The sequence below is a fragment of the Aspergillus affinis genome (genome assembly GCF_023601865.1).
Source record: "Aspergillus affinis strain CMG 70 chromosome Unknown NODE_80_length_173233_cov_86_490142, whole genome shotgun sequence".
Classification (NCBI taxonomy): domain Eukaryota; kingdom Fungi; phylum Ascomycota; class Eurotiomycetes; order Eurotiales; family Aspergillaceae; genus Aspergillus; species Aspergillus affinis.
The window spans coordinates 1-24,409 of NW_026515861.1; the positions used below are offsets into that span (position 1 = coordinate 1).

The 24,409-nt window shown below is 49.0% G+C and overlaps 8 protein-coding genes across 8 annotated transcripts; 5 read left to right on the top strand and 3 right to left on the bottom strand.

Annotated features, from left to right (window-relative positions):
• Positions 1-543: 543 nt before the first annotated feature.
• On the top strand, positions 544-1,731 carry KD926_010450 (GID4/VID24 family protein; the record flags this gene model as incomplete). Its single annotated transcript, XM_053102814.1, has 4 exons — positions 544-957; positions 1,023-1,173; positions 1,251-1,608; positions 1,665-1,731. 4 exons carry the CDS (start codon positions 544-546, stop codon positions 1,729-1,731), a joined length of 990 nt encoding a protein of 329 aa, XP_052953696.1.
• Positions 1,732-3,169: 1,438 nt separating this feature from the next.
• On the top strand, positions 3,170-4,628 carry KD926_010451 (UbiA family prenyltransferase; the record flags this gene model as incomplete). Its single annotated transcript, XM_053102815.1, has 2 exons — positions 3,170-4,096; positions 4,419-4,628. 2 exons carry the CDS (start codon positions 3,170-3,172, stop codon positions 4,626-4,628), a joined length of 1,137 nt encoding a protein of 378 aa, XP_052953697.1.
• An 8-nt stretch (positions 4,629-4,636) lies between these two features.
• Positions 4,637-6,680, bottom strand: KD926_010452 (glucose-methanol-choline (gmc) oxidoreductase; the record flags this gene model as incomplete). Its single annotated transcript, XM_053102816.1, has 4 exons — positions 4,637-5,403; positions 5,450-5,905; positions 6,201-6,583; positions 6,661-6,680. 4 exons carry the CDS (start codon positions 6,678-6,680, stop codon positions 4,637-4,639), a joined length of 1,626 nt encoding a protein of 541 aa, XP_052953698.1.
• A 2,181-nt stretch (positions 6,681-8,861) lies between these two features.
• Positions 8,862-10,725, top strand: KD926_010453 (uncharacterized protein; the record flags this gene model as incomplete). The annotated part of the gene is made up of 5 exons (XM_053102817.1): positions 8,862-8,989; positions 9,053-9,199; positions 9,945-10,204; positions 10,253-10,385; positions 10,557-10,725. The coding sequence occupies 5 exons, from the start codon at positions 8,862-8,864 to the stop codon at positions 10,723-10,725; spliced, it is 837 nt and encodes a 278-aa protein (XP_052953699.1).
• Positions 10,726-12,275: 1,550 nt separating this feature from the next.
• On the bottom strand, positions 12,276-12,557 carry KD926_010454 (uncharacterized protein; the record flags this gene model as incomplete). The annotated part of the gene is made up of 1 exon (XM_053102818.1): positions 12,276-12,557. One exon carries the CDS (start codon positions 12,555-12,557, stop codon positions 12,276-12,278), a length of 282 nt encoding a protein of 93 aa, XP_052953700.1.
• A 3,727-nt stretch (positions 12,558-16,284) lies between these two features.
• On the top strand, positions 16,285-19,332 carry KD926_010455 (uncharacterized protein; the record flags this gene model as incomplete). Its single annotated transcript, XM_053102819.1, has 8 exons — positions 16,285-16,494; positions 16,552-16,578; positions 16,647-17,603; positions 17,685-18,056; positions 18,111-18,351; positions 18,418-18,746; positions 18,831-18,947; positions 19,120-19,332. 8 exons carry the CDS (start codon positions 16,285-16,287, stop codon positions 19,330-19,332), a joined length of 2,466 nt encoding a protein of 821 aa, XP_052953701.1.
• Positions 19,333-20,152: 820 nt separating this feature from the next.
• KD926_010456 (uncharacterized protein) lies at positions 20,153-21,166 on the top strand (the record flags this gene model as incomplete). Its single annotated transcript, XM_053102820.1, has 1 exon — positions 20,153-21,166. One exon carries the CDS (start codon positions 20,153-20,155, stop codon positions 21,164-21,166), a length of 1,014 nt encoding a protein of 337 aa, XP_052953702.1.
• A 1,716-nt stretch (positions 21,167-22,882) lies between these two features.
• Positions 22,883-23,296, bottom strand: KD926_010457 (EthD domain-containing protein; the record flags this gene model as incomplete). The annotated part of the gene is made up of 1 exon (XM_053102821.1): positions 22,883-23,296. The coding sequence occupies one exon, from the start codon at positions 23,294-23,296 to the stop codon at positions 22,883-22,885; it is 414 nt and encodes a 137-aa protein (XP_052953703.1).
• Positions 23,297-24,409: the final 1,113 nt, after the last annotated feature.

Sequence of the window (24,409 nt, forward strand, 5' to 3'; positions counted from 1 at the left end):
TAAATGATGCTTGAGGTGGTCGGAGTGAAAATCCGCCGCTCGATGGTATCCGCCGCTCGGTGGTTGATTACGTTAGTATATTATTATGTTTCTGCAGAGTAAAGTCTATATAAAAAGGTAAACCGCAAGGGGTAATGTGGGTGCCTGAGTCGGCGGGCATTCCATTCCTGACACGATTAACCGCCTCAGGCGCCCGTTTGCCTCCCCCGCGCTCGCATGATCCACGCCGCCTTAACCGATTCGGGCAGGGCGTCTTCCCGCCCCAGACTGAATGAACTGAACACTGCTCCTTGAGTCCTTCATCTCTCCATCCTCTCTCGTCTTCTGCTACTTTCATCCTTTCCCTTCGGCTCTCCCCTTTCTTTCTTTTCACTTCTCTTCTCTGTATTCCTCGTTGTGGTTGCCCTCCCTAAACCATCTCTCTTTCCACCACCACCACCCCCTCCGTCGTCGGCCTCCCCTTACTTCGCCGGTGCCCTGAAACCCTACCAATTTAATTAGTCGGATCCGATGTCATCTCCTCCCTTGGCCTAACTCGCCTCAATGCCGACCCCGAGTGACAACACACCACGTCTCGATGCCACATCAATCCTTGATGAAATTTCTGCTCGCACCACTTGTCCGCCCGAGTTAGAGAGGTCTTCGTTGTGGAGAGACTCGCCCGAATCCTCTCCGACCGCGGAGAGCGACACTCCTGATAATGCGCTCTCCCGGGCCATTGCATCGGCGCAGTCTGCGCTGATCCGCTCGGACGATGCTATCGCCCAAACGGTTTCCGACCCTTTAAACACCCCTGGCGCACCAATGAAGGACACAACCAAACCCGAGGATGAGCCCGTTGTCGGCAGATTGAGCCCTACCGGCGACCAGTCATCACGCTCCACCAACACTCCCTCCCCTCCAGTCGCCACACCCTCAAGTGCCTCCCTTTTAAGTTATGAGTTTTCCAACATCAGAGTAGGTTTTTCTCTTACCTTGCCTGATTGAACCCATGTGGCAGGACCCCTGCTGATCCTTACAAGCTTCTTCCGAATTACACATCTTCCTTTTTGCGCCCGGGAAGCAAATTCACGGGCACCCAGCAGTCGGATCGTCAGATCTATAATGTGGACGTAGAGATAAAACATGTCGACATGGTTGAATCCTACCTCTGTGGATATCTGCGCATTCAGGGTATGTTGAATCGTTCCGTGCCTCAAATCGATGCGTGTCTCAATTTTGCCTCTAATCGACTTTGGCTTTTCGCACAGGCCTCACGGAAGATCACCCCACTTTGACGACCTTTTTCGAAGGCGAGATCATAGGCACCAAACACACTTTCAAGACCCGGAATGAAGCATGGGGAGCTACGGAGAAAACCGATATGCATCATTGGGCTAGATTTCCCGCGTGGCGACCACTGGCTAAGCAGGCGAAGAGGCCCGATTTCACCTACCGCAACTTTGCCCAGCGCGAGCATATCTTTATGCGATGGAAAGAATACTTCCTCGTCCCCGACCATCGGGTGCGGTCTATCTCAGGCGCAAGCTTCGAGGGGTTCTACTACATCTGTTTCAACCAGGTGGCGGGAGATGTCACCGGTATCTACTTCCACGCGAAGAGCGAGAAGTAAGTTCGATTCCTTATTTCCATCCTATTACACATATTCTAACTGAAATTCCAAGGTATCAACAATTGGAATTAAAACACGTCGAGGATCACGGCTGCACTCCTGCGATTGAATTCCGTTGAGGTGTATACTCCAGCATTTCCAGTCATCGACTTTTCTCACCTCATCTCTTCACCTTTATTGGTCCAATTAATCGCCATCATCCTCTCTATATTTATCTCCCTTTACTTTGTCCATGATTGCGTCTCCCATGGTTACGGTGTTTTTCTTTTCGAAGTGTTGAAGACAGCAGGCTTTTATCCTGTCTATGGTTTACGATGATTCTTTGAATTGGCGTCTCAATTGGTTGTGGTCTCCGATTACCAGGTTTTCGTTTTTCTTTCTTCTTTTTGTCATTACCTCCTAGTACTACTTACTACTCACTTGTGTTGTCTGTTCCTTGCCTTCGATTCATGCGAGCAGCGGTATCTCAGCTTTCCATTGGTAGTTTCGGTCCTCATTTCATGTCTTACCTTTGTCGGTTTTCTCTTTTTCTTTACGAAACGAACGAAACGTTGTCTACCCCCCCGCCTTCCCATGCAATTCATCTAGATAGGTTGTGTTTTTCTTTGCCGCTATCTAAATGAAATCATTACCATCTCTTGAAGAGGTTGGTTTTTTTCTTTCTACCATTGTCAAATGATCTCATACTTTTGTGATTCTGTGTGCTTGTCTTGATTATGATAACGTTGGTGACTTTCTCATTTACCTGGGACTCTTGTTTCAATTTACCTCCAGCTCAATATATACGTCCTTGATTTTCGACCCAGCTCAGCCATGATCTCACCTACTAAGTAGACCTAAGCATACCCTAACATAATCGGACAACAAAGCGACAACAGGCCAGCATGGCCCGCTTACAATATTATGAAGCGCTCAAATTTAATTATCTAGTTTAAATCGAAGAGACCCGACCCTCTGGAAATCAATCTAGAGAAAATACTTCAAAATTATAACAACCCACACTTCCAGCTTGCTTCGATTGTAGTCTGTCTGAGTCTTAAATGCGTCTCTAATCCACGAACGCCCACTCTCAGGCTCGGAAACACAGCACCGCGAAACTCGCCCATTGCTCTCGTCAGTTTCAGCGTTGCCTGCAGTAACCTCCGGACTTTCGACGAGAACATCATCAGTCCTGATCCAGTAGTTCAACTGTTTCTATTCCCCACATTGCATGGTATGTTAGGAGTAAGGGTGTCTGTATCATCTCCCATATGGAAACATAAGGAGCCCGAACATGCGATTCACCACGAATGAACAGGCCCACGGTGCATCCAATTCCAATTGGCGTTCCGATATAGCAAGAAAGTTACTTTGTTCATCGCTCTGCATGAGGCGTTGCGACCAGCTGGTATTAATGCATACGGACGAGGGATGGGACAACAGTAATGAATCTACCTGCAGCTAGTAGGTTTGTTTATATAAAAGCGAGAATTCCTTGAAGTTTCAACATCTCTCCAAATAGATGCTGCCGGACTCGACTATTTCCCATCCCACCGAATACAACCAAACGGCCTCCACATGTCATTATCATCCCCAACCCCCATTCGATTGACGAACCTTCCATCTCTCGTATGGGACCTCTCAAAAAACGATATCCCAACCTTTGTCCTACCCAATACAGCATTTGGAATAGCTTCAGCCATCGTAGCACCAGCCCTAACCTATTACCCCGAGAGCCCCAGAATCGGACCCCTCCTGGTCCAATGTACGCCGTGGATCCTCCTTTTCAACTGGTCCAACCTTCTCGTCTTCAACCTCGCCAACCAGCGTCTTGCAGACTCCATTCAAAAGGATCGAGTCAATAAGCCGTGGCGGCCGCTGCCTCGTGGCCGTATCACTCCGACGCAAGCAACGCGGTTCTTGCTCGGCGCCGTGCCCGTCGTAAACGCTGAGCTGGGCGCCGTGAGGGAAAGCGCGGGGATCGTCATTCTGGCTTGGAAGTATAATGACCTACGCGGGGGCGATGAACTAACCCGGGATCCTATCATAGCCATCGCGTACACGATCTTCAATGTCAGCTCGTTGCAGATCGCCGTGGGCTCTGCCTCTGCAAAGGTGCTCGAGTTCACGACCACGGGATACTGTTGGCTCGGGATGATTGCCGGGATGATTCTGACGACTATGCAGGTCCAGGACCTCAAGGATCAGCGGGGGGACTGGGCCCGGGGCCGGAAAACATGGCCTCTTGTCATGGGGGATCGGCTATCACGTCGGTGGATTGCTGGTTCTGTGAATGGGTGGAGTTTGGCAGCGGTCGGGTTCTGGAACGTGTCGGTCTACCTATCCGTCGGTGTGGTGTTGCTTGGGGCGTGGGTTGGGAGTAGCGTTGTGCTTGGGACGGGCGATGGCCGGACTTGGAGGTGGTGTCTCTGGCAGTGTTGTTCTCTACACTTTGCCTGTCTGGAAAACTTGGAATGGACGTTTAATGTAGCCGGGGAGAGGGGGGTTTGTGTCCCTTGTGCATTTGGGCTATGCAATCGGTTATTGAATGTGTTGCCACTTTTGGGAAGTAGTATCTCGAAGGTAAACTATACCGTTACTACACTCTGCATTTCTGGAGAGAGAGAGAGAGAGAGAGAAAACAAGGACAATGAACACACACCCAACAACGATGCAAGGGGGATGGATAGGCTGATCAAGACGCTCGTATCAAATCCGCGGCCCGTTCAGCCACCGTATACACGGTGGAGATGGGATTCGCCCGCGGAACGAGTGGAAATATGCTTGTGTCTACAACCCGGACATTACTCACGCCGTAGATCTTCAGATCCGGTCCAACCACACCACCGTTCTCGCAGGGAAGCATAGCGGTGGTCCCGCATGGATGGGCAGTCGGGATAGTCATCGACTCGCGCACCAATTGAGTGAGCGTTTCTGTATCATTGGGCTGTGGTGCATCGACAAAGGACTGGAGGTGGGCGGAACGAAGAATCCCTTGCAAGTGCTGAACGTGCCGAACCATCGAATCGAGGTCTGAAGGACTGGTCAGAACTTTGGATCGATCCTGGGGGCGTCGGTCGGGTCCGTCGACTGGAGATGAGAGCTGCCCCGGGAGAAAGAATAGGATGGATAGACGCCCACGACGGCTACATTGCCGGGATAGATGGCAAAGTGAATGCATGCGGACGCCTCGTTCGGGCCAGCCAGGATCCCTGAAATAGAAGTGTGATCGTTGCCCTCGCGGGAGCGAGCGAGAATCTCTTGCACGTCTGGGGGACTTAGGCGGATGAAGGCGTTTGCTTTCATGCCGGGTGAAATGCCCTTGATGTCCAGGTGGTCCCTCAAAGGGGCGGTCAGAATACTCATGGCATGGTTGGACAAGTTCTCTCCCACCCCGGGCAGATGGACGAGTGGTGGAATGCGGAGCTCCTGGAGTCGATCTGTGTCCCCGATCCCAGACAATTCGAGGATCTTGGGATTGTTGAAAACCCCCGCGGCCATGATGACCTCCTTGGTGGGTTTGAAGATGATGGTCCCCTGGGCTTCTGTTTGCACCTCCACTCCAGTTGCAGTTGGGTTACGGTTGGGGATAGCAGAGTCGAACCAGATTCGAGTCACGTTTGCGCGCGTGAAGATTTCCACATTAGCGCGAGAAGCAAGTATGGCGCCGTATCCGCTAGCTGCACTGCTCCGATTTCCTGACTGCGGGTCGATCGTCGCAGTGTATGGCCGCGTGCCTATGGTTGTCCCTTCAGGAACGAGATCGCTGGTGTAATGATAGCCGCTCTCCTCGAACGCTCGCTTCCAAGCGTCTAGCAGACTGGTGTCGGCCTTCTCCGTAGACACCGGGTAGCTCACTTGGATGGGACCTGTAGTAGGCCGGGACTCCTTGTTGCTCGGATGCAAGGTGTATGCCTTGTGGAAATAGGGTGCCAGCGTTTCCTAATTCCAGCCCGGAATGCCCAGTGAATCCCAGGCATCGAGTCCCGCTGCAGCCCGGGGAAGGAAGATACAGCCATTGATCATGGACGACCCGCCCAGACAGAGCCTTTCCCGCAGATTGGTGGAATTCGCGATTGTTCAGTCCGGCCTGAGGCGCCATCTTGAGGTTCCAATCCATCTCACTTCCCGTCAGAGACTCGTACGCCAGGGGATTCTTGACGCAAGCATCATTGGATTCATCTTTGCCTCGCTCCAGGACAATGATGCGCGTATCGGGGTTTTCTGAGAGCCGACAGGCAACGACTAGAGCGGCCGTGCCGCCGCCGACGATGATGTAGTCGGCGATTCGAGAATGACCAGCCTCTTCCATTTCTGCTAATGAGCTCAAGACCTGGGTTAAGAGATGCAAATCCAGGCAGAGTGAAGATCAATGGTTTGTGGTTAAGGTATTAGACGTGAGGGGAAGGAAGAAGTGGGGGGAACTTTATGCTTATAGGGGAAGTAACTAAAGTCTAGGATGTTACCGGGACATGTCGATGGGGCAACGACCAAACTACACTGCAATGCTTTCTTTGTCCAGGGTACGCTCGCCCCCCTTGCTAGCCCAGTTCCTTTATTACGTTGCCCTAAACCATTCGCCGGACGTGAGTCTCGTCTATCTGCATACTCTGCAATAATTTTCTGTCCCCATCCGCCCTATCCGAGTCCCCATAAGGCGTCACTTGGCCAGAGTATCCCTGCTCGCTCTCCACGCTCTCCCCCCGCGCCGAATCGAGCATAGAATCCACACGATGCTTGACGTGGATACTCCAAATCGTATGCTGCGCTTCGCGGAGCCGGACGTGTGCCGGACTCGGCGGTCTCCGTGATATAATTGGCGTAATGTAGCGTTTGAACAAAGGCGCCAAGGTAGGCAAAGAGACCACGATGATGCCGATCCACAACTCCAGGAAACTGGTAAGCGCAATGCGCCCGAGTCCGTAGATAAAGTCCGATCTGGTCTCAGGGTGCAGCGTTATGACCAGCCGCCATATCATGACCGCCACGACGCTATGCGTATACAATCTCTGGTCAGGCCTCGAACTATATGGAGCATCACAAAGGGTCCTGGCATGTAGACTACTCACCTCATTCCCACCAGAAACATGGTTCTGATCGTGACTTTGGTACGAAGGGGTAATTGAAGCCGTAGGAATCGGCAACGGGGCTATTGCGGTGTCCAGGACGATATTGAAGCTGATCGAGGTGACCTCCGTGGGAAAGCCAGACCGACACCGTCCGCCAGGCACCGGTTTTCATCCTTGAGAGGTGGGTTGGCACTGAGTGAGGAATACGGCTTGGAATCCGAGGTAATAAGCTGATACAAACACACATGCCACGAGAATCAAGTAACGATCCAGTGGAGATGTTCGGAAGAGGGAAAGGTATAGGAAGAGCATGGACAGCTTGCTTGACACGGTTCCAACGAGCCAGACAACGCCGCGGTAGTAAACAACTAAAGAAAATCCCGAACGAGAGTCGGCTAGTTTGTACGGCATCAGATGTATGCATGTATGCAGATTCAGTCACTATACGTTTGCCGACTGGGCATGCAAGGTGACAACAGTTGTAGCGCCGTACAGGGATCGAAATGTTGTTCGTGAGTCCTCTTCTGAAGCGTATACATACGTCAAAGTCGTATGACGTAGTTCTCATGGTTCATTGAATTGAATTGTATGGAATTGAAGTGTAGTAAATGAATGTATCGAACCCTCCCTTCTGGGATGCAAGATTCAGGTCAGGTGTTGTCTGATTCTTCAGCTTCATCAACATTGGCTATTTTACAAGGATCCGTCCGACTCTTGTTTATAAAAATTATATTCTCTACACATGTCATATTGGACCTCTGAGATTTATTACCTGACTATGGCCTGTTGCTGACACAGCTGATCCAAGACAGAGAAACACCTCCAATGCAAAAACTTCCGAACTTAGAACCTTGACACAGATGACACCAGGCTCACATTCGCCAAAATGCTTCCGGCGCAGTGTCTGTTGAAAGCCCGAGGTACTAAGTGGCTGCTTTAAGGCTGCTATGTTGCACGAGAATACGAGGTAGGGATATTATGTACTTTGGATGAGCGCTTTTTTGCTCATGATATTTCAAACCGCTTGAGAAATCTGTTGGGAAGCTGATAATCCCAACGCGAGTGGCTAAGCCATATTGAAGGCCTGGATTAGAAGCTGAGCTGCTGAGATTTTACGAAGCTTCACGAAGGCGAGCCCTAGCCTGGACTCGAATCCTCCGGCCCCTTGAGGCCAACCATGCCAAGATACTGCCTGCGTCTAATGGGCTTGATGATTAGTATCGTGGTGACTAGCTGGGATAGAACCAGGCCAAGCTCGCAGGATTATTGGACGACTCGCGAGGCAAATGCTGCAGGGGTGTGCCACTAGTGGAGCGGGTTCACTTGAATTCCCTCTGTGAAACCGTACACTGCAGTTGCCTAAGTATGCGAGAAGATCGAGATTTGTATATTCATTTCTGCCGGAGAATTACCTTATTGGTCGGATCTGACAGGGGGGTTGGAAATTGACAATAGGATGAACGTCACTGGGACTTTGGTCAACTGCATCTATGGACGAATAGTGTAACTATGAAACCTTTATCAGATCTGGAATCTAGTATAACGTCTTCACATTCTCAACTTGCAGGAATACCCGATGAAAGCATTTTTGAGCATTTTCATATCTCCAAAACTGCCATGCTCAGATAAGTGCGCTTCACGGGGGCACACAAAATATAACCTTGCATCCCTGTCCTTATTACGAAAGAAGACATCTAGATCAAGCCAGAACCAAGCCAGAACCAAGCCAGAACCAAGCCAGTGACTCAGATCTCGATCCCCCAATTTTGCCAGACAAGCATGACAATGAATAGAGGCTCATACACAGTCAGCGAAGGCCGACTCTCCAGGGCTGGTGTCAACTCTATCACCCCAGCAGCTTCGTATAGCATTGCTTTTCCGCGTGATAGGCAATAGCAGATACGCATACGATCTGATGTTGTCGTCGTGATTGGTCTAGTGTTAGGCGTGCTGTTCTGTGGTATTCGAATCTCTTCTGCTTTGGGACCTGGATGGCTCGTTTTTTATTGCGAGTGGCTGTACTCGTACGAGTGTGAGCGGGATGGTCATGGTCATTATCAGTACACTGGGTTTAATATTATGACATCGAGAGTATAAGAAGTGCCGTCCCTTCCTCTGTTCTTCATTGCCCAAGCTCTTTCTGCACTCTCTCAATCCTACTTATCATTGGCCCTTCAAGAAGACCAAAGAATACCCTCAAGATGCATCTTACTTCCATTGTCATCGCCACTCTCCTGGCAACCGCAGAGGCCGTCCTGATCATCAAGCCTGCAGCAGGCGATAACGTCGATGTGTCGAAGAATTGGGAAGTAGATTGGAGTGCTGTCGAGTATGAATCTACCCACTCGGAGTCAATAGATAAAAATTTGATAGACTAACTACTATCCTCCAGCACCGACCCTCCGCAATTCTGCCTCTACCTCACCAACTTCATCGACTATCCTCCGCAGATCTTCCCCCTGCTCAACCAACAGCCCGTTCAGCGAGACGCTCATAGCGCAACGATCCCCGGAAGCTGTTATCCGGGTCTTCGGACGAGGTATGTGTAATCTCTAGCCCACTCCCACCCAACCCTTTGCTTCCTTTGGCTCTGGACTGGATATTAAGATGTGAAAAATCCGGGTTTAGTCCCTATCGCGTACGAGCTGCTTCCTGCTCGTCTCCGGAGACTATTTTCGCTGAGTCTGGGGACTTTCACGCTTCTCAGTCGACTTGTGCTGCAGCAGCTTCGACCATGCGAAAAGTAATGCGGATGTAAGCGGCGAATAGTAGTGTCGAATTGGGATATTGGGGTGCTGGTCGTATTCAACATACGCCAGTCCAGGTTTGGTTACTCACTCATGGTTTACTGCTTTTTGAATAACTGGGTATTGATTAGGGTTGGACAAAAATGATGGTTTGAGGTTATAGGTAGGGAGTGAATTTCAACAACGCTCATAGCGAGGGCTAAGGGCTTACGAGAGTAATTGAATTTGCTGGGCTTTACATAGTAAGGTAAATGAATGCGATTTGTCTGGCTCGGGCTGTCCTCGTCTTTAATCCTTCATTTAATATGTTACCCCTCGAAGACCATTGTAGTTCGTCCTCGATCGTCCATCCTCCGCCTGCTAGCCGAATCATAACACTAACTATCTACCTCAACCCCTACAACTGCTCCTCGTAGCGCACTGGGCCATCTATCTAGCCTTCCCGCTAGCAACCGCACCCACAGGCCGGACACCCTCTCCTCCCACACGCATACGTCGTAGTCCCGCAGTGCTGCCACTTACTGCACTCCATCCAAGCGCCCAACCCGGCCTTCGCCGCTGTCCAGCACCACTCACCCTTGTTCATGTCCCCGCAGGCCTTCCGGCAATACCCCCCAGAGCACCCATACGGCGCGTCCTTGTAGCACGCCCGTTTCTCCAGGGCGCCGTCGAGGCCATCCAAGCGAGCCTCCACGGGACTGGTGTCTGTGTCCACCGTGCTGTTGTAGAACGAGGCATCCACCGCGTCCAGCAGCGCCAGCGATGTGCCCTTAACGCCGGTTCCGGCCGAGCGGGTGGTCCAGGCATTTACGGACGTCGCTGGGGGCGACGGTCATGACGCCAAGTTCGCCGCATTCGACAACGCGGTGCCTTCCGCGGCGAGCGGGGTAAGGGTCAGCGCGGAGGAGAGGGCGAGCATGCTGATAATGGTGATGGGGAGCTTTATCGTGGATTGCGGTGGCTAGAGACGGCTGAAAGGTAAGTATGCTTATCGAGATGGAGAAGAAGCAGAAGAGAGGATAAGGGGGGCCTACCGATTGTAGATGAGAGATGTGCGTTTCTTGGACAAGTGGAAGGACTGCATATCAGACCGTGTTGTTGTAAGAAGGATAGACCTAGCTGGATTATACCTTGGATGGATGGGAATAGTCTTGCCTTTTATACCACATCTCGTAAAGAAAGGAGCGTCTACATCCGAGAGACGATACTACCATCCACACCCCCATGGGTTCCTGCCTCCGGTGGGCTGATCACCGTGCTTGGTCCCCGTCTCGATGAGCAGGATTTTGACGAGGAAGAGCGCTGGCGAGGTCGGTAACCGCAGGCGCAACGCAACCTCAGCCCCCGTTGATCCATGTAGTGTAGGACTGGCGCGATGCAGCTAGAGAATGTCCGCATAGGTCTCGTATTACGGAGTAGATGGATAGCCTGGAGCAGCTGCCTGTTCATTCTGGTCTTTCCCCTTGTCCTGAGCTATATTGAACCAGGTTTATTCAGTAACATACTGGTCTTCTAAGGCTTTTTGCGCCGACATACACTATATATAGGGCAAGGCCAGTAGCCTCTCCCCAGGGCTTTTGCGCTCAAGCAGGTTATCTCTCAGTCCAAGGATCTGTGATTAGTCTCTCAGAGCGGTTCTCTACTTACCTTGCTGTATGCTACATTCCGCCAAAGCGCCATCATGATCGCCGCCAACCAATCAACGCCTCCTATCGTCTGTTTGTTCTCTCGAACCCTTAACAACTCAACCACCTTGAAACCGAGACACAGGAGCAATAATAGCGTCTTTTTTTTGCGCTTGTTCACAACAGGCAAGAGCTTCCCTGAGTGCCTAGCCTCTCTATCTGAGACTATCTCCGTGGTGGCACCATGATTTGCCGTGCTAAAAACTCGCTCTCCGACCCGTCGGCAGATCGAAGCTTGGTAGATCTGTTCACCAAGGATCTAGGAGTAGTTAGGCCACTTGAAAGGTGCAAGGATGTCCTCTTCTCTCCGCCACCTTGTTCCGCAAGAATGTGACGCGGATGTCTCATTGACGGTTCGGCTGTGAAATAATGGCCAGATTTTCATGTTCAACTCGGATGACCGATGGCATCCTTCCCCACAAGACTTGGTAAGTAAGTATTATCCCCAAAGCTTCCTTGCTATGCTCATGGTGTTTAGGCAGTTTTACTACCCTGTATCATTGAGGGTAACTTGGCAAGAGCTGGCGGCGATATATGAACCTTGAATGGGGAAAGCCGAGATGTCTCGGAAGACAAAGAGCTTTGGGGCAAGGCGGCAAGATTTCTGTTTGCCAGGGCGATCTATTGTACGTGATCGCGGGATGATCTAGTGAGCTTTGTTGTAAATCGATGCTACAATAGTATCTATCCCCTGGGCCAGTGAAATCGTGAATACAGTCATTCTAGTGCCTTGGCAAGAATACCTAGCTAGAGGCTTCCTATAACAGGCCGCCAATCCTATGCAGTTCCGTCCAACACGATTTCACCGGCCCAGGGGATAGAGGATCAGTCTAGTATAGAGCTTCGTGTACGGAATAGGCGGTTCACACGCCGAGGATCATGGTTTATTCGACGTAGAAATAGTTACTCTACAATTTAATGGAAATTGCTCAAATGTCATTGTCGTTGGTCATATCTGAATATTATCCTCCAGCCAGACTAAATCAATCAAGCTTGTTCCGAAAAATCAACATCAAACCACACCATACATTCCCAAGAGTTCTATTCATTCCCAAACAGCCGCTCCCACCGTACAGCGCAGGCAACCAGACCGGGTATGAGAAACTGGCTAGCCCGCTGCGAGAAAGCCTAGCGTGTCGGATTACCTAACAGGGCCTCGACCCAGTCTCCCGGGCCCGTCCTCTCAAAACACCCAACTCGGCAAGAACCGACGGAACCTGGCGAAAGCCCCAGGACCCGAACCCGGGGACGCCCCGGGGCCGAGGGGATGGTCAGCGCACATGCGGACGTCGGCCATCGAAACGTCCTCGGGCAGCTCTGCTGGATCGATCCTCATCACGCCCAGGGACCCGCACTCGGCTTCCGCCGCGGCGACCTCGTCGGGGGTTGCGTCTGGACCGAGGGCGGCGAGGGCGGTGGTTGCGGAGATGCCGAGGAGGAGGGAGAGGTAGGTGAGGGGCTTCATGTTGGGGTGGATCAGGCGATGATCTTCTGGGGTAGTGTAGTTAGCCTTAGAGAAAAAAAAATTAAAAAAAATAAAAAAGTTAAAGAGCAAAAGAGCAAAAGAGGGCTGATCAAGAAAGAAAGATGGGAGAAAGGGGGATTTCGTACCTTTGAAACTCACGTAGGAATACTGGAGGGGTATAAGATATGAAAATGTTGGGAAGCAGCGGGCTTGATGCTGGATCTCAGCGGTTAGCCTAGTAAGGAGCCTACTTCTTTATACAGCAAAGACCGCCGGCGTCGGGCCAACAGGGTATGTGGTTGAAAGTCGCCCTTGGCAGCCTGATTGGTTGGTACCTTCGTTTGCTGCCTGGTCACAGTGCAATCTTGATGGACAAAGGGGCTCACTTTCCAGGTAAGGATCTATCCAACCACTGGGCCCTTCGAGTCACACAGTAAGTCATGAGTGTTGTAGGGAAAGAAAGGAAGATGGAGGGATCTTCCATCTATCTATGTACATATACCCGCCTGGGTGCCTGAGGCACCCAGCTTATGTGATACGTCAGGGCGGACCCTGACATGGTTGAGAAGCCTCATGAAGTAGAAATTTTGGTGGAAGAGGCGCGACTCGTTGGTAAGCGCGGCTTGGTGGTTGAATACGTTAGCTAACTAACTACTGTTGACAAGTTAGTAAACTAGCTATCCTGTTGCCTAAATAACCACGAAGGCGCAGCACCTCTAGTTCAGGCACCAGCTGTTCCAAGAGGCGGGGCAATAAATCAATGGTTTATTGTATTTCCCCTGTCTATAGTTAGGGACCGAGGAGCACGCAATAAGGCAATCAGCCAGGTCGTGCCGGTCGACGGGTGTCGCCGGGCAACGCAAGTACGATCTAAAGCGCACCCAGGGAGCTCGCGCTAGACCTGGCTAGGACCCGCGGGGGACCCTTCTTGAACAGGAACGGATGCGCGAAGGTGTGTATTCCTTTCTAGGCCTGCAGCGCTCAGCTGTAGGCATTGTGGGATGCACTAAGCCTAATCGGGACATGGAGGCAAGGGTGCCTGGAGGCATTCCCAACGACCCTGAGGGTCGTCAAATTTGACAAACATGTAATAAACATGACTCGACATCAATTGCATAAATTATGTAGAAACAGGTTGTATTCCATTGTAATTGTAAACTACAATCTCAGTACTGTATCCAGTCATAGTTCTCAAAAGTTAAGGGTCAAACTATATACCTATCTAGTAGTCTCGACTTCTTCCGTATTCTACCTGATACACGATGCTGCATATCAGGTAAGTGAGACAAGGGTAATACTCCGTTCTCATAGTGATCCCTAAGTCTATCGGTATCAGAGTCTTCCTTATCGTCAGAAGTGACCGCAGGCCGCTTTCCAGTGGCAACTGCTGAGAGTAGCAGTACGTTCGGGGTTACCTGCATAATTGATGTAGCAACCGGTATATTAAGATATATCTCGACATCCTACTCCTTATCATCACTAATGGCCTCGAAGATATGTGTCTGGATATCAAGTGCTTCTACCGAAGCTGCTATCTTATGATCTGAAAGATACTCTTGGAGAATCAGCCGCTGTTCCTCCTTGATATCGAATCTTGTTGTACACATATACAACATGGTATCACGAATAGTCTCTAGGTTCAACGAGGCCCGACGGTAGTAGTATACATCCCGAGCAGAGTTAAACAAACGCTCAACTCCGGCACCAGTCGCTGGAATTGACATAATATCACGGGCAATGCTTGTAAGGATGGGGAATTCTCTCTAATAATCTCTCTAGAAGATCCGACCAGACCCTTTGATAGTATCTAATTGGGTAAGTATAGTTATATAATTTATAAAGTAGGCCTAATTACTTAAAATCTCTCGGTCGATCAGCCGCCTCTTGTTGGTTCTCTTGATAACTTAAGGACATTCAATAGCTGTAGTCTCAAAGTACCCCCAGATCCACTCTGTAGCAGGCGCTAGTCGTTTGGAGCATCGAGAGGATACGTAGCTTATGATTGAAGCACTAGCATCTGTTGAACTCTCTTGGGATACTAGCACTTGTGATATAGACTCGGAAGGTAAGAGTTCGCAATCTAGTATATTAGTGAGGATCCTTGCGTCTTCGTAATAGATTGAAAAAGTACGCGTAAGATTATTCAGTAACTCGCTTGATTCGCTTGGTTGATCGGTTGATTTTTGGGTAAAGACTCTCTATCGCTCTCATCATTCAGAACTCGATAGTTGATGCGTTTTTGCCGGGTACGCATTTTATGTTGGATACACTGGGCCACATGTGCAGTGCGAATGAATACGACTTGCTGATCGCAGGTTAGTAATGATATGGATGCAGTAGCTCAGTAGGACCAGGATTGAAGAGTCATATGCGGAGTTAGTTATTTTCTTAAAGGGTATGTCACTGTCAACAAAGAAGAGGTCAATGTACGCGTCCAAATAGAGTTGAACCATAAAATGGGGTTAAACCCTTGTGACCTGATATTCTGCCATATAGTATAACGAAAGAAGGAAGGGGTGGCCATAGGATAAATCAGGTAATATAATAATAGTATGTTGACAGGAAAAAGCTAATAAGGTAAATACACCTATATAGATGTGCCGAGGAATAGGAGAAACTTAGAATTTAGACATATACTTTGCAATAGCAGAGTTAGTTGATAGGACAGAAGAGTAACGTAAAATATATAAATATCCAACTACATAGTACGGTAACAACACAACGTAGGACTACATAACTGAGGTGGATTGCCCTGATTAAGGAATATCTAAGCTTATATTTAGGACCAGGAGCTATTCTATTATTGTCCAATTACTGGTAACGATATATCGCTGACGATAATAATGTCATTTGCCGATATCGTATCGTTAACAGCTCTAGGCGTTAAGGAGATCTTTGGCTCTCAAACTTTTCGCGCTCCACTTCTAAGCACAGGGCTACAGGCCCGACTAGTTAGTTGGAGTACTAAGTAAACCCTGGATAGTGCCCTGACCGGTTCCTGATCTAACTGTGTACGCCCTAATACTCCGCAAGATGCGATGCGGCTAATTCTGCCATTGTACGGTTGAACGGAGATCTTCCTCAGTCGGTGATGGTCTGACAAATAGTTTCATGGGTTTTAGCCCGATAGTGGACGCCCTCCACCGGGTTTACAATACTACCCTATGCAGGTGTAATTGCACTTTCGGAGACGAGGCGAGTGTGGCAAACGAGATCTCGAGTTCCGGAAGGAGAATTGTGGAAACGGCGATAACAAGCCATGTGATCATCGAAATGGATATTATGAAATAGGATTTGCAGGGGAAACGGCATTGCCCCTTTTTGCGGCGGAATATGGAAGGCCTACTCGATATCAATAAGATATCATTTCCTTGAGTAACATACCACTTGCTCTATCTCCGCTATATGTGTGGCAGGAAGGTGCGAACACAGAATGTTGGGGATTCAAAGACCTTCTTTACGGGTCTTAGGCCTGACCGTTGCCTATCTTTTGCTGTTTATTTTCCCTACCGTGTTTGCGCAGGACTGCAGCAAAAGCAAGCCCTGTTCTACTGGGTGTTGGTAAGTGCCCCGTGTCCGGTTCTTGCAGTACTATCTGGGTTCTGATGAAAACTGTCAGCTCAAAAGAGGGATACTGCGGGACCACCGAAGCACATTGTGGTGATGGATGTGTTGCAAACTGTGATTTCAAGCTTGGCTGTGATGCGTCTAATCCCTGTCCAAGCGGATGCTGGTAGGAAGACTACAAAGAATCCACGAGAGGTGTGAACTGACCCCTTACAGCAACAAGTTCGGTATATGTGGACTTGGACCCGACTTCTGTGGCGACGATGTTTGCGTCGCTGGGTGTGATTCCAAGGCAGAGTGTGATCCGGGTTTTGGATCCAAATGGTCTGAGAAATCCGGTTGCCCACTGAATTTGTGCTGTTCCAAGTTTGTAAGCATGCGAGTTCACGGTCAATCTATACACAAGCCCGTCTAACCTCTTGACTAGGGATTCTGCGGCGTGACCAAGGAGTTCGTAAGTAGTCTCTGCGCTTGAAAAATCTGGAAGTGAGAGATTGACCGACCTTTTTCTTTGTCGCAAAGTGCGGAAATAAAACCGTTACGCATAAGACGTGCAGCAAGGATGGTTACCTCTCGCGGGTTGTAGGCTACTACGAAGGCTGGAGCACTCGGCGAGCCTGTAACACGTTTTGGCCTGAGATGATCCCACTGGGAGTCTACAGTCACATCAACTTTGCTTTCGCTACTATTGACCCCGAAACATACGAAGTGCTGCCTGCCGACGAGGCGGATATACCACTATACGAACGCCTAACGACCTTGAAGCGATATGATCCGGACCTGAAGGTTCTGATTGCGTTGGGAGGTTGGACTTTCAATGACCTAGGACTGATAGCCACTGTTTTCTCTGACATTGCGGCCTCTGCGGAAAAACAGGAGAAATTCTTCAAATCCTTGGTCTCATTTATGTCCACGTACGATTTTGATGGAGTAGACCTGGACTGGGAATACCCCGAAGCAGATGACCGCAGTGGAAAGCCAGTGGACTATGATAATTTTCCTAAATTTCTGGCCAATTTGAAGAGCACCCTTGATAAAACACCTGGGCGAAACGAGTTGTCGATTACTCTTCCCGCCTCATATTGGTACCTTCAGCATTTCGATCTCAAGAAACTGGGGAAACATGTCACCTTATTCAACATCATGACGTACGACATGCATGGGACCTGGGACCGTGGCAACAAATGGACTGGCGAATACTTGAACGCCCATATCAATCTGACGGAAATTAAGAATTCGCTGGATTTGCTCTGGCGCAATGATGTCAAGGCCGAGCAAATGGTGATGGGTCTTGCATTTTACGGCCGTGGATACACTGTTGCAAGCCCGTCGTGCGTTGAACCTGGCTGTCTGTATCTCTCTGGAAGTGTGAAAACGAGTTGCAGCCACGAGACAGGCATTCTGCTTAACAGCGAAATTGTAGAGACCACGCATACCAAAGGGTTGTCATCGAAGCTCTGTAAGGACGTGGCTGTCAAGGTAGCTCACTGGGGCAATCAGTGGGTCTCCTATGACGATAAAGACACACTCAAGCTCAAGACCGATTTTTCCCGAGAATAGTGTCTGGGTGGTGTCATGGTATGGGCAATCAGCCATGATACGAAGAATGCCACTTTCAGCGAAGCCCTCGCCAAAGTGTCTAACCGCCGAGCTATCGCACAGCGTCAAGTGGAGGATCAAGACCATAGCACAGATACAATCGAGTACGACACGTGCAAATGGAGCAACTGTGGTGAGCCCTGTCCTGCGAAATGGAAGATGGTCGGGCGCGACGACGAATGGAGAAACGACAAAGATGGATATATGCTTGACACAACCGGATGCAACGGTGCAGGCGTCCGATCCTGGTGCTGCCCTCCCACAAAGCTCCCTAAATGTGGTTGGTACAGCTTCGAAAACGGACACTGCCACGCTCAATGCCCAGACGGGAGGGTGGAGGTTGGATCGACATCAAACAGGTGCAAGAACACTGAGACTGGCTACTAGGCTGCCTGCTGCACTACCGAGGACGACGATGGCAATGAGCTAATGAACATGGTCCTTTACAATGCAATGAAATGGGGAGATTCGCCGTCTTGTGATTTGGGGGCATGCGGTGCCAAAGGCACTGACACGCCAGATGTACTGGTTGAATCGGCAACAGGTAGCGGGGGGTCCTATTGCCTGCCAGGCGATGTGTATAAGGACGGCGTGTTCCCAAAGCAGCAGCTGACAGAACGCAAGTTGTGTTAGAATGGGGCGGACAAAACCCGGAGATGGGACCACTGCAAATGGCATAACAACCTTGGGCTAGGGACAAGTGGCCAAAGGTGCTGGTCTGGATGTCCGGAAGACACCGTCCGCGTTGCTATGGACACATACAACGAAGACTGCTACGCCCATGGTGGCAAGGCCTTCTGCTGTAATGCTATCTACTATCTGGTCAAGAATAGCATCTGCGGTGTCGACTGCGCGTTCCTTCTCAATTACTTCACGCAGGACGTCTTGGTAGATCCACCCCGTCTTCCAGGAGGAAACAACTTCAAGGCATCATCAGACCGCTTTATGGACCCCCTTGGCAGTAATCAGCTTCGAAATAACTTCCGGTTGCTTGATAAAGCCCTCAACACCTTGAAAGGAAATGTAAGTGGCTGAGGTTCCCTTTTTCTATCGCATAAGGAAATTGCTGGACAGACTTGATACTGATACATGAGTTAGCTCTAGTAGTCAGAAGGTAGAGACGAGCTCGAGAAGAGAATGAACAATATTTTGCGTGCCAAAAGAATTGGCGAGGGGCTCAGTGTTGTGCGTGATGTAAGTAATCTCCCCGATGCGAACGTGAACGTATGTAGAGGCTAACAAACCCAAGGTCATTTCCTTATTCAACTACATGAACTTGCCAAATGTCTGGAAACGTTTTAAGCAGACAAACGTTCTCACTTGTCAAGAGCTTGAACGAACACAGGATGCATACAAAGAAGCCAGCTCAAAGGATCTAAAGCTCCTAGAATGCTAGGATCTCTTTCTATACAACCTTATGAAAGAGATAGCCGAAGAAAGCCATGAGTTTGTGAAGAAATATCTGGCAAGCTTCATAACGTACTGGGGCAAGAGCAACAAACCAGGGGACAAGGATTGGCAGGTGAAAATGGAGCAGGTCCAAGAATTCGTCAACGCGATTGAGAAGCAGCTGGACAAGATCCATATCAATCTGAAGGATCTATTCTAAATAGCCGCCAGCACATTCATCAAGCTAATAGGGCTTATGATATCATTACATACTGTCATTTGCATATAAATGGATTTGGTGCATTCGTAGATTCATTCTCCAGTGCAAATATATATCACCGACATTTGGAGTGACACTGATTAGTATATGGAGGCGAAAATATTCATCCTCTGTGATTCCGTAACTATGACCAGCTTGAAGAAAGACCTTGACATTTTCTCTGCAAGATAGGCTGAAGGTGGTCAGTATAAGAAAAGGTAAACCGTAACATGATATAACTATCAAGCAGAACCCATAATACAAAAGGCATAACGCGATCTTATTCAGTTGAAATTCCATGCTATCGCCAGACCTGTGATAAGAACACACGGGTCATTTTACAAAAAGAGCGGCAAAGACGAAGAAAAATAAGAATGGTTTAGCATTTAAACCTACACCACATATGTACCCAAAAAGCCCATCCACAAGAGCTACAGACATGTTAGGTGCCTACCCTGATTTCTGGATTCCGGATTGAGGGTTATCTGGCTGTCCATGCTTTCATCTTCCTGCGCGACGCTAGTCCCGTTAATTCCTGGTTAATATTACCGGACTGTTACCTGCGATTGTCTAGGTACACTAGACGAGATATCCTGGAAGATGATGAGAGGAAAATTCGTACATACGTAGTGTCTAGGTGAGTTCATATCTTTCAAACTAACTTTCTAATTACTCCGGAGGGGGTTAGTTAACTTCCCCCTCCCCACTCTTCTTTAAAAGGCGCCGAACCCCCTCCAAAGAACCAAACCTAGCGGACCTCTGCCCCCTTGATCTTTGTAACATGTTAGGCCCAACTCAGCTATCGTCGCCCGATTCTCACGAAGATTTCTTCCGCCGCCAATCCTGGCCTGAATGGAACTCATCGGAGTTTTCGCGAGACCAAAGGAGAATGAAAATTTATGATCGTGTCACACATTCGTCATCGTCGTGCAGTCTCACTAGGGCATTCCTACGTGCATTAATGCGCGATGGTTCAACTTGGCCGTGGGGATATTTTATCTACCGGACAACATACGGGTCTGACGAGGACTGGAACCAGGCTCTTGCCAAACTTCATCGCCATATTCGCTACGCCATACGACACCAAGTCGTGCAATCCATGAATGATGGTCCTGAGAAACTCGAGGATGATCCGGAGGCAGCTGAGATTGTTTGGGAGGGCTGCCACAATGTTGTCGTTGAAGATAAAAAATTGTTAGATGGAGCTTCACCTACCCAAGTTCGGCGACTGTTTCAAGAATGGATGAAACGGAATCCGAAATACAAACAGCTTAGCAGACCACGGTCGACCTATTGTTTGATGATCGATGATCATGCCATGCGGTCTATTCTGGCGAGCTCGGAGCCTTGTGCGGACCATAGAGAGTTTATGGATGACCAGCCCGGATACGTAATCTTGATCGATCGCCGACATCCTGGTAAGGGGGGGATTAAGCACGAACCTTATAATGTGGGATGGATGAGGATCACGATGGAATCACTTTATACGGCTTGGATGTTTACGACTGGGCGCAACGACTTGGAGTTTGAGGACGTTTATCCCGCTATCGGGAGAAGGGGCTTGATCCCATATTATGATGGCTTTTGGAGTTGGGTGGAGGATGTGAATGGGCAGAAGGTGGAAATTTTTTCTCGCTCAGAGAATGAAGACAAAAAGGATGTAGATAAGCAGGATGTGAAGAATGCTTCTCATTCAGAGAATGGAGCAGAGGAGGATGAGATTGAGGAGGATGAGGAGGACGGTTATCCTTTCCATGATATCTATGAATATCTAAGGGAAGGGGGATGTATTTGATTTTATACCTCTTCAACATGCGGTATGCTCGTTCCCTCTAGCAAATGCTGCATGTCACCGCATATAAGAAGGGTCGTGTTAGACCGACACCCCCCCCCCGCCGGTTATCCCGACACCCCCACATGATGTACTAGTCCTATTCAGGTTTAGACCCAGCGCAAATTTCCTTTTTTGGCTGTATTATAGGGCTCTTATCATAGGGTAAGCTGTATACAGTAATAATGGCTTCATTAAATGGCTATCTTCAAGGCTATGAGAGCGACGATCCTCCCAACGAGCAGTGGAATGAACAATTCGAAGAAGAGGAATTGAATGAGCAACTTCATGATCGTATCCCTCTTCCCCCCGGACTACAAACTCAACAAGAGAAAGCTCTACTGAGACGATTGAAGTTAGTAAAGACGATAGGAACAGCGATAACGAGAATGAGGCACCAACAAGCGAAGAGAACGGGGAAACCAGCGAGGAAGAGAAAGTTGAGCTACCACGACGCAGTCAGCGAGCTGGCCGTAACAAGGCAGCTCGGTGGTTGGGGGACGAGAACTGACGGACTTCGAATTCTGAATGGAGGCCTATGATTGCTTAATGAATGCAGCGTTTTTTGTACGATTAAAAGAATGATAAATGTCCTGTCTAAACGATTATGCTAAGTGCCAAATTTCCATATCACATGGCCACGCTAAACCGAATAGGAAATGTCGGTCTAACACGACCCTATATTAACTCATCTGGCCTAGATGGAAACCAGATAGACGATGGGGCAAATAGCGTAGATGGTCGCCCCCCACCAAAGTTGCACAGCAATGCAGAGAAGCTCTATACCATGGGCCGGTAGACACAGGAGCTCTCTGTGACGGTCTACAAAGGAGCTTAGTAAAAGACAAGTTTGTTTCTGACTCATAGTCAAGAATTTTCCCATGGAGAGGAAAGGCTATCTAGGAGGGAGGATCTAGGGCCTCTATATACTGCCTTCAGAGCATCCGGGAACCTTCCTGGATGCCTACCGGAGGGTCCCTCGATCCTATACTAACTAACCAGAACGTTCCTCCGCACCGGGAAGTTCCCTGGCTTCAGGAGGTCACAAAGATAGTGCCCTACTCGAGGAAACGGCAATTAATGGTACAGACCCGGACAGGAAGGATTCGGAAGAAGCCACGACTACCAGACGGATTCGAGATGGGCAAGCCATAGTGTAACTATATAATACGCCGAATGAAGCAGTTGAAGAGTGAACTAATTCGATAATTTCTGTATCGCGAACATGTAATTAATTCGACAATATATAACACTGGTAGTACAGAATATTACCTTAAAATCTGCGGAGCGGATTTGGATTTTCGCGGATGCTGCCGCAGCCTAGTTCGGTCTAATACGATGGATCGAGATAGGTAGTTTAGTTCGATCTGACTTGCGTTTGTTTATCTTACCACTCGGCCACAGCGGCTTGCTTCTGGGTACTTTCTTCTAGAATATCTCTTACTGGCTTGTATTGTTCGACTTGGAGTCTTGGAAGTAAATCGGTTCCGAGTCCTATGGAGAGGTTCATCTTCTCATGACCCACGCAGATGCGTGAATTAAGCATACAGTAAGCTCAGCACGCAGTACCATCTGGAAACGGATCCAGCAAACTCTTTCCCATACAGTTGAAATAACCAGGTACTGTGCCTTACTCGGACCCTCTGTTTTAGCACAGTACGTCAAGTCTAATTACATCCATCATTCATCCACCTTCGCAACAACCGGCTCCTCAACCCTAACAGCCCGTATCAAACTCCTATCAAGAAACCGCTCCTCATCAGCAGCAAGTCTCTCTCCATCCGCCATCAACGCGCCATGAAATGCACCAAGATGCTCAACATCCCGAAACGTGAGTTCCGCATAAACATCGTACTGGAACTCCGCGGCGTCCCCAGCCAAGATGGGGGCAGGGTACGCGGTATTCGAATGATCCGTATCGGCAGCATCTGAGACCCGTGCCCGAGGGAGATAGAAGCGTTTATGGGCGATGGGGAAATGGGCCCCGGCGATGTCTTTGAGGAGCGGGATGTGAGTGGTTTCGTAGTAGGTTTTGAATTCGGTTGGAGTGAGACCGGGTTTGCGGCTGAGGAAGGCTATGATGGTGCAGGGCATTTTGGATTTCTTTCTTTCTTTCTTCTCCTTTATTAGAGATTTTGGAGGTTTTGCTGACACTGACAGGACGGGAGGTGTCTTAGGTTGGTTTAGATAGACAAACTCCTCCGAGGTCGCTGCTTACGGACCCGGCTTACCAGCACTACACACAAACAGCTAACGGGGTCTAGTACCTCGATAGTAAAGATATCAGGATCCTTTAGGTCTATTTATAATATTTAGGGTTTTTAGTGATTATATATTAGAGAAAACCCTTTTCCCCTTTGGGTTCAAGGCCGATTAGAGGCCTTGCGCAATTGTTGGGCTCGGAGGTCTGTTCAGCCTCGCCTCCGGAGTTTCCACAGGATTCTCGAATCCTGCAAAAGCGAGGTTTCTTCGTCATCCTTATTAGTCTACGAAGGACACTGGACACTGCACTCACGCCACGATGGCTAGAAAGGTGGAGACCATGCATACAATCACCTGTAGGGAGGCTAGAGAGATAGAGTGGGTTGAGTGGTTTGAGGAAGCTCTAGATCACTATCACGTCTGGTAACCAAGCTTAGGCCAGACGATTGTAGACAATGCGAGGATTGAATACAGATGTCCGATTCAAGGCTTTTCAGGAGGAGCAATCTTGGCAAAAATTCCATTCATACCATTCCGTACCTAAGTACTACTTAGGCAGATCAACCACCGACCTAGAACATCTAACTATACGAGCCCTTCGTATTTTTGAGCATCGATATATACAGAGCAAAAAGAGACAAAAACGACAAAATAGAAGGGAAGTTGAACGAAACGAACTGGACTGAATCGACTAGCCAGCCAGTCTACTAGACCAAGAGGAAGAAAGAGATAAAGGCAAACAAACAGAATAACTTCCTCCCAATGTTAGGTGGAGAATTGAAGTAGACATAAAGAGCTTGATATCAAAGAAAGGGAAGCGAAAGATAAGAAAAGTCCAGCTAGCAAAGACAGTGTCACACGGAACAAGAGGTATTTATTTAATAAACACATGTCTGAAAGAGATTGTGGCAGTTGTATGGGTATCAAATGCAATCTTTTGGTGTATCGGGGATGGGGTAAACAAAGAGTACGCGTGGGGTGTAAAACATGACAGGAAAGGCAGAA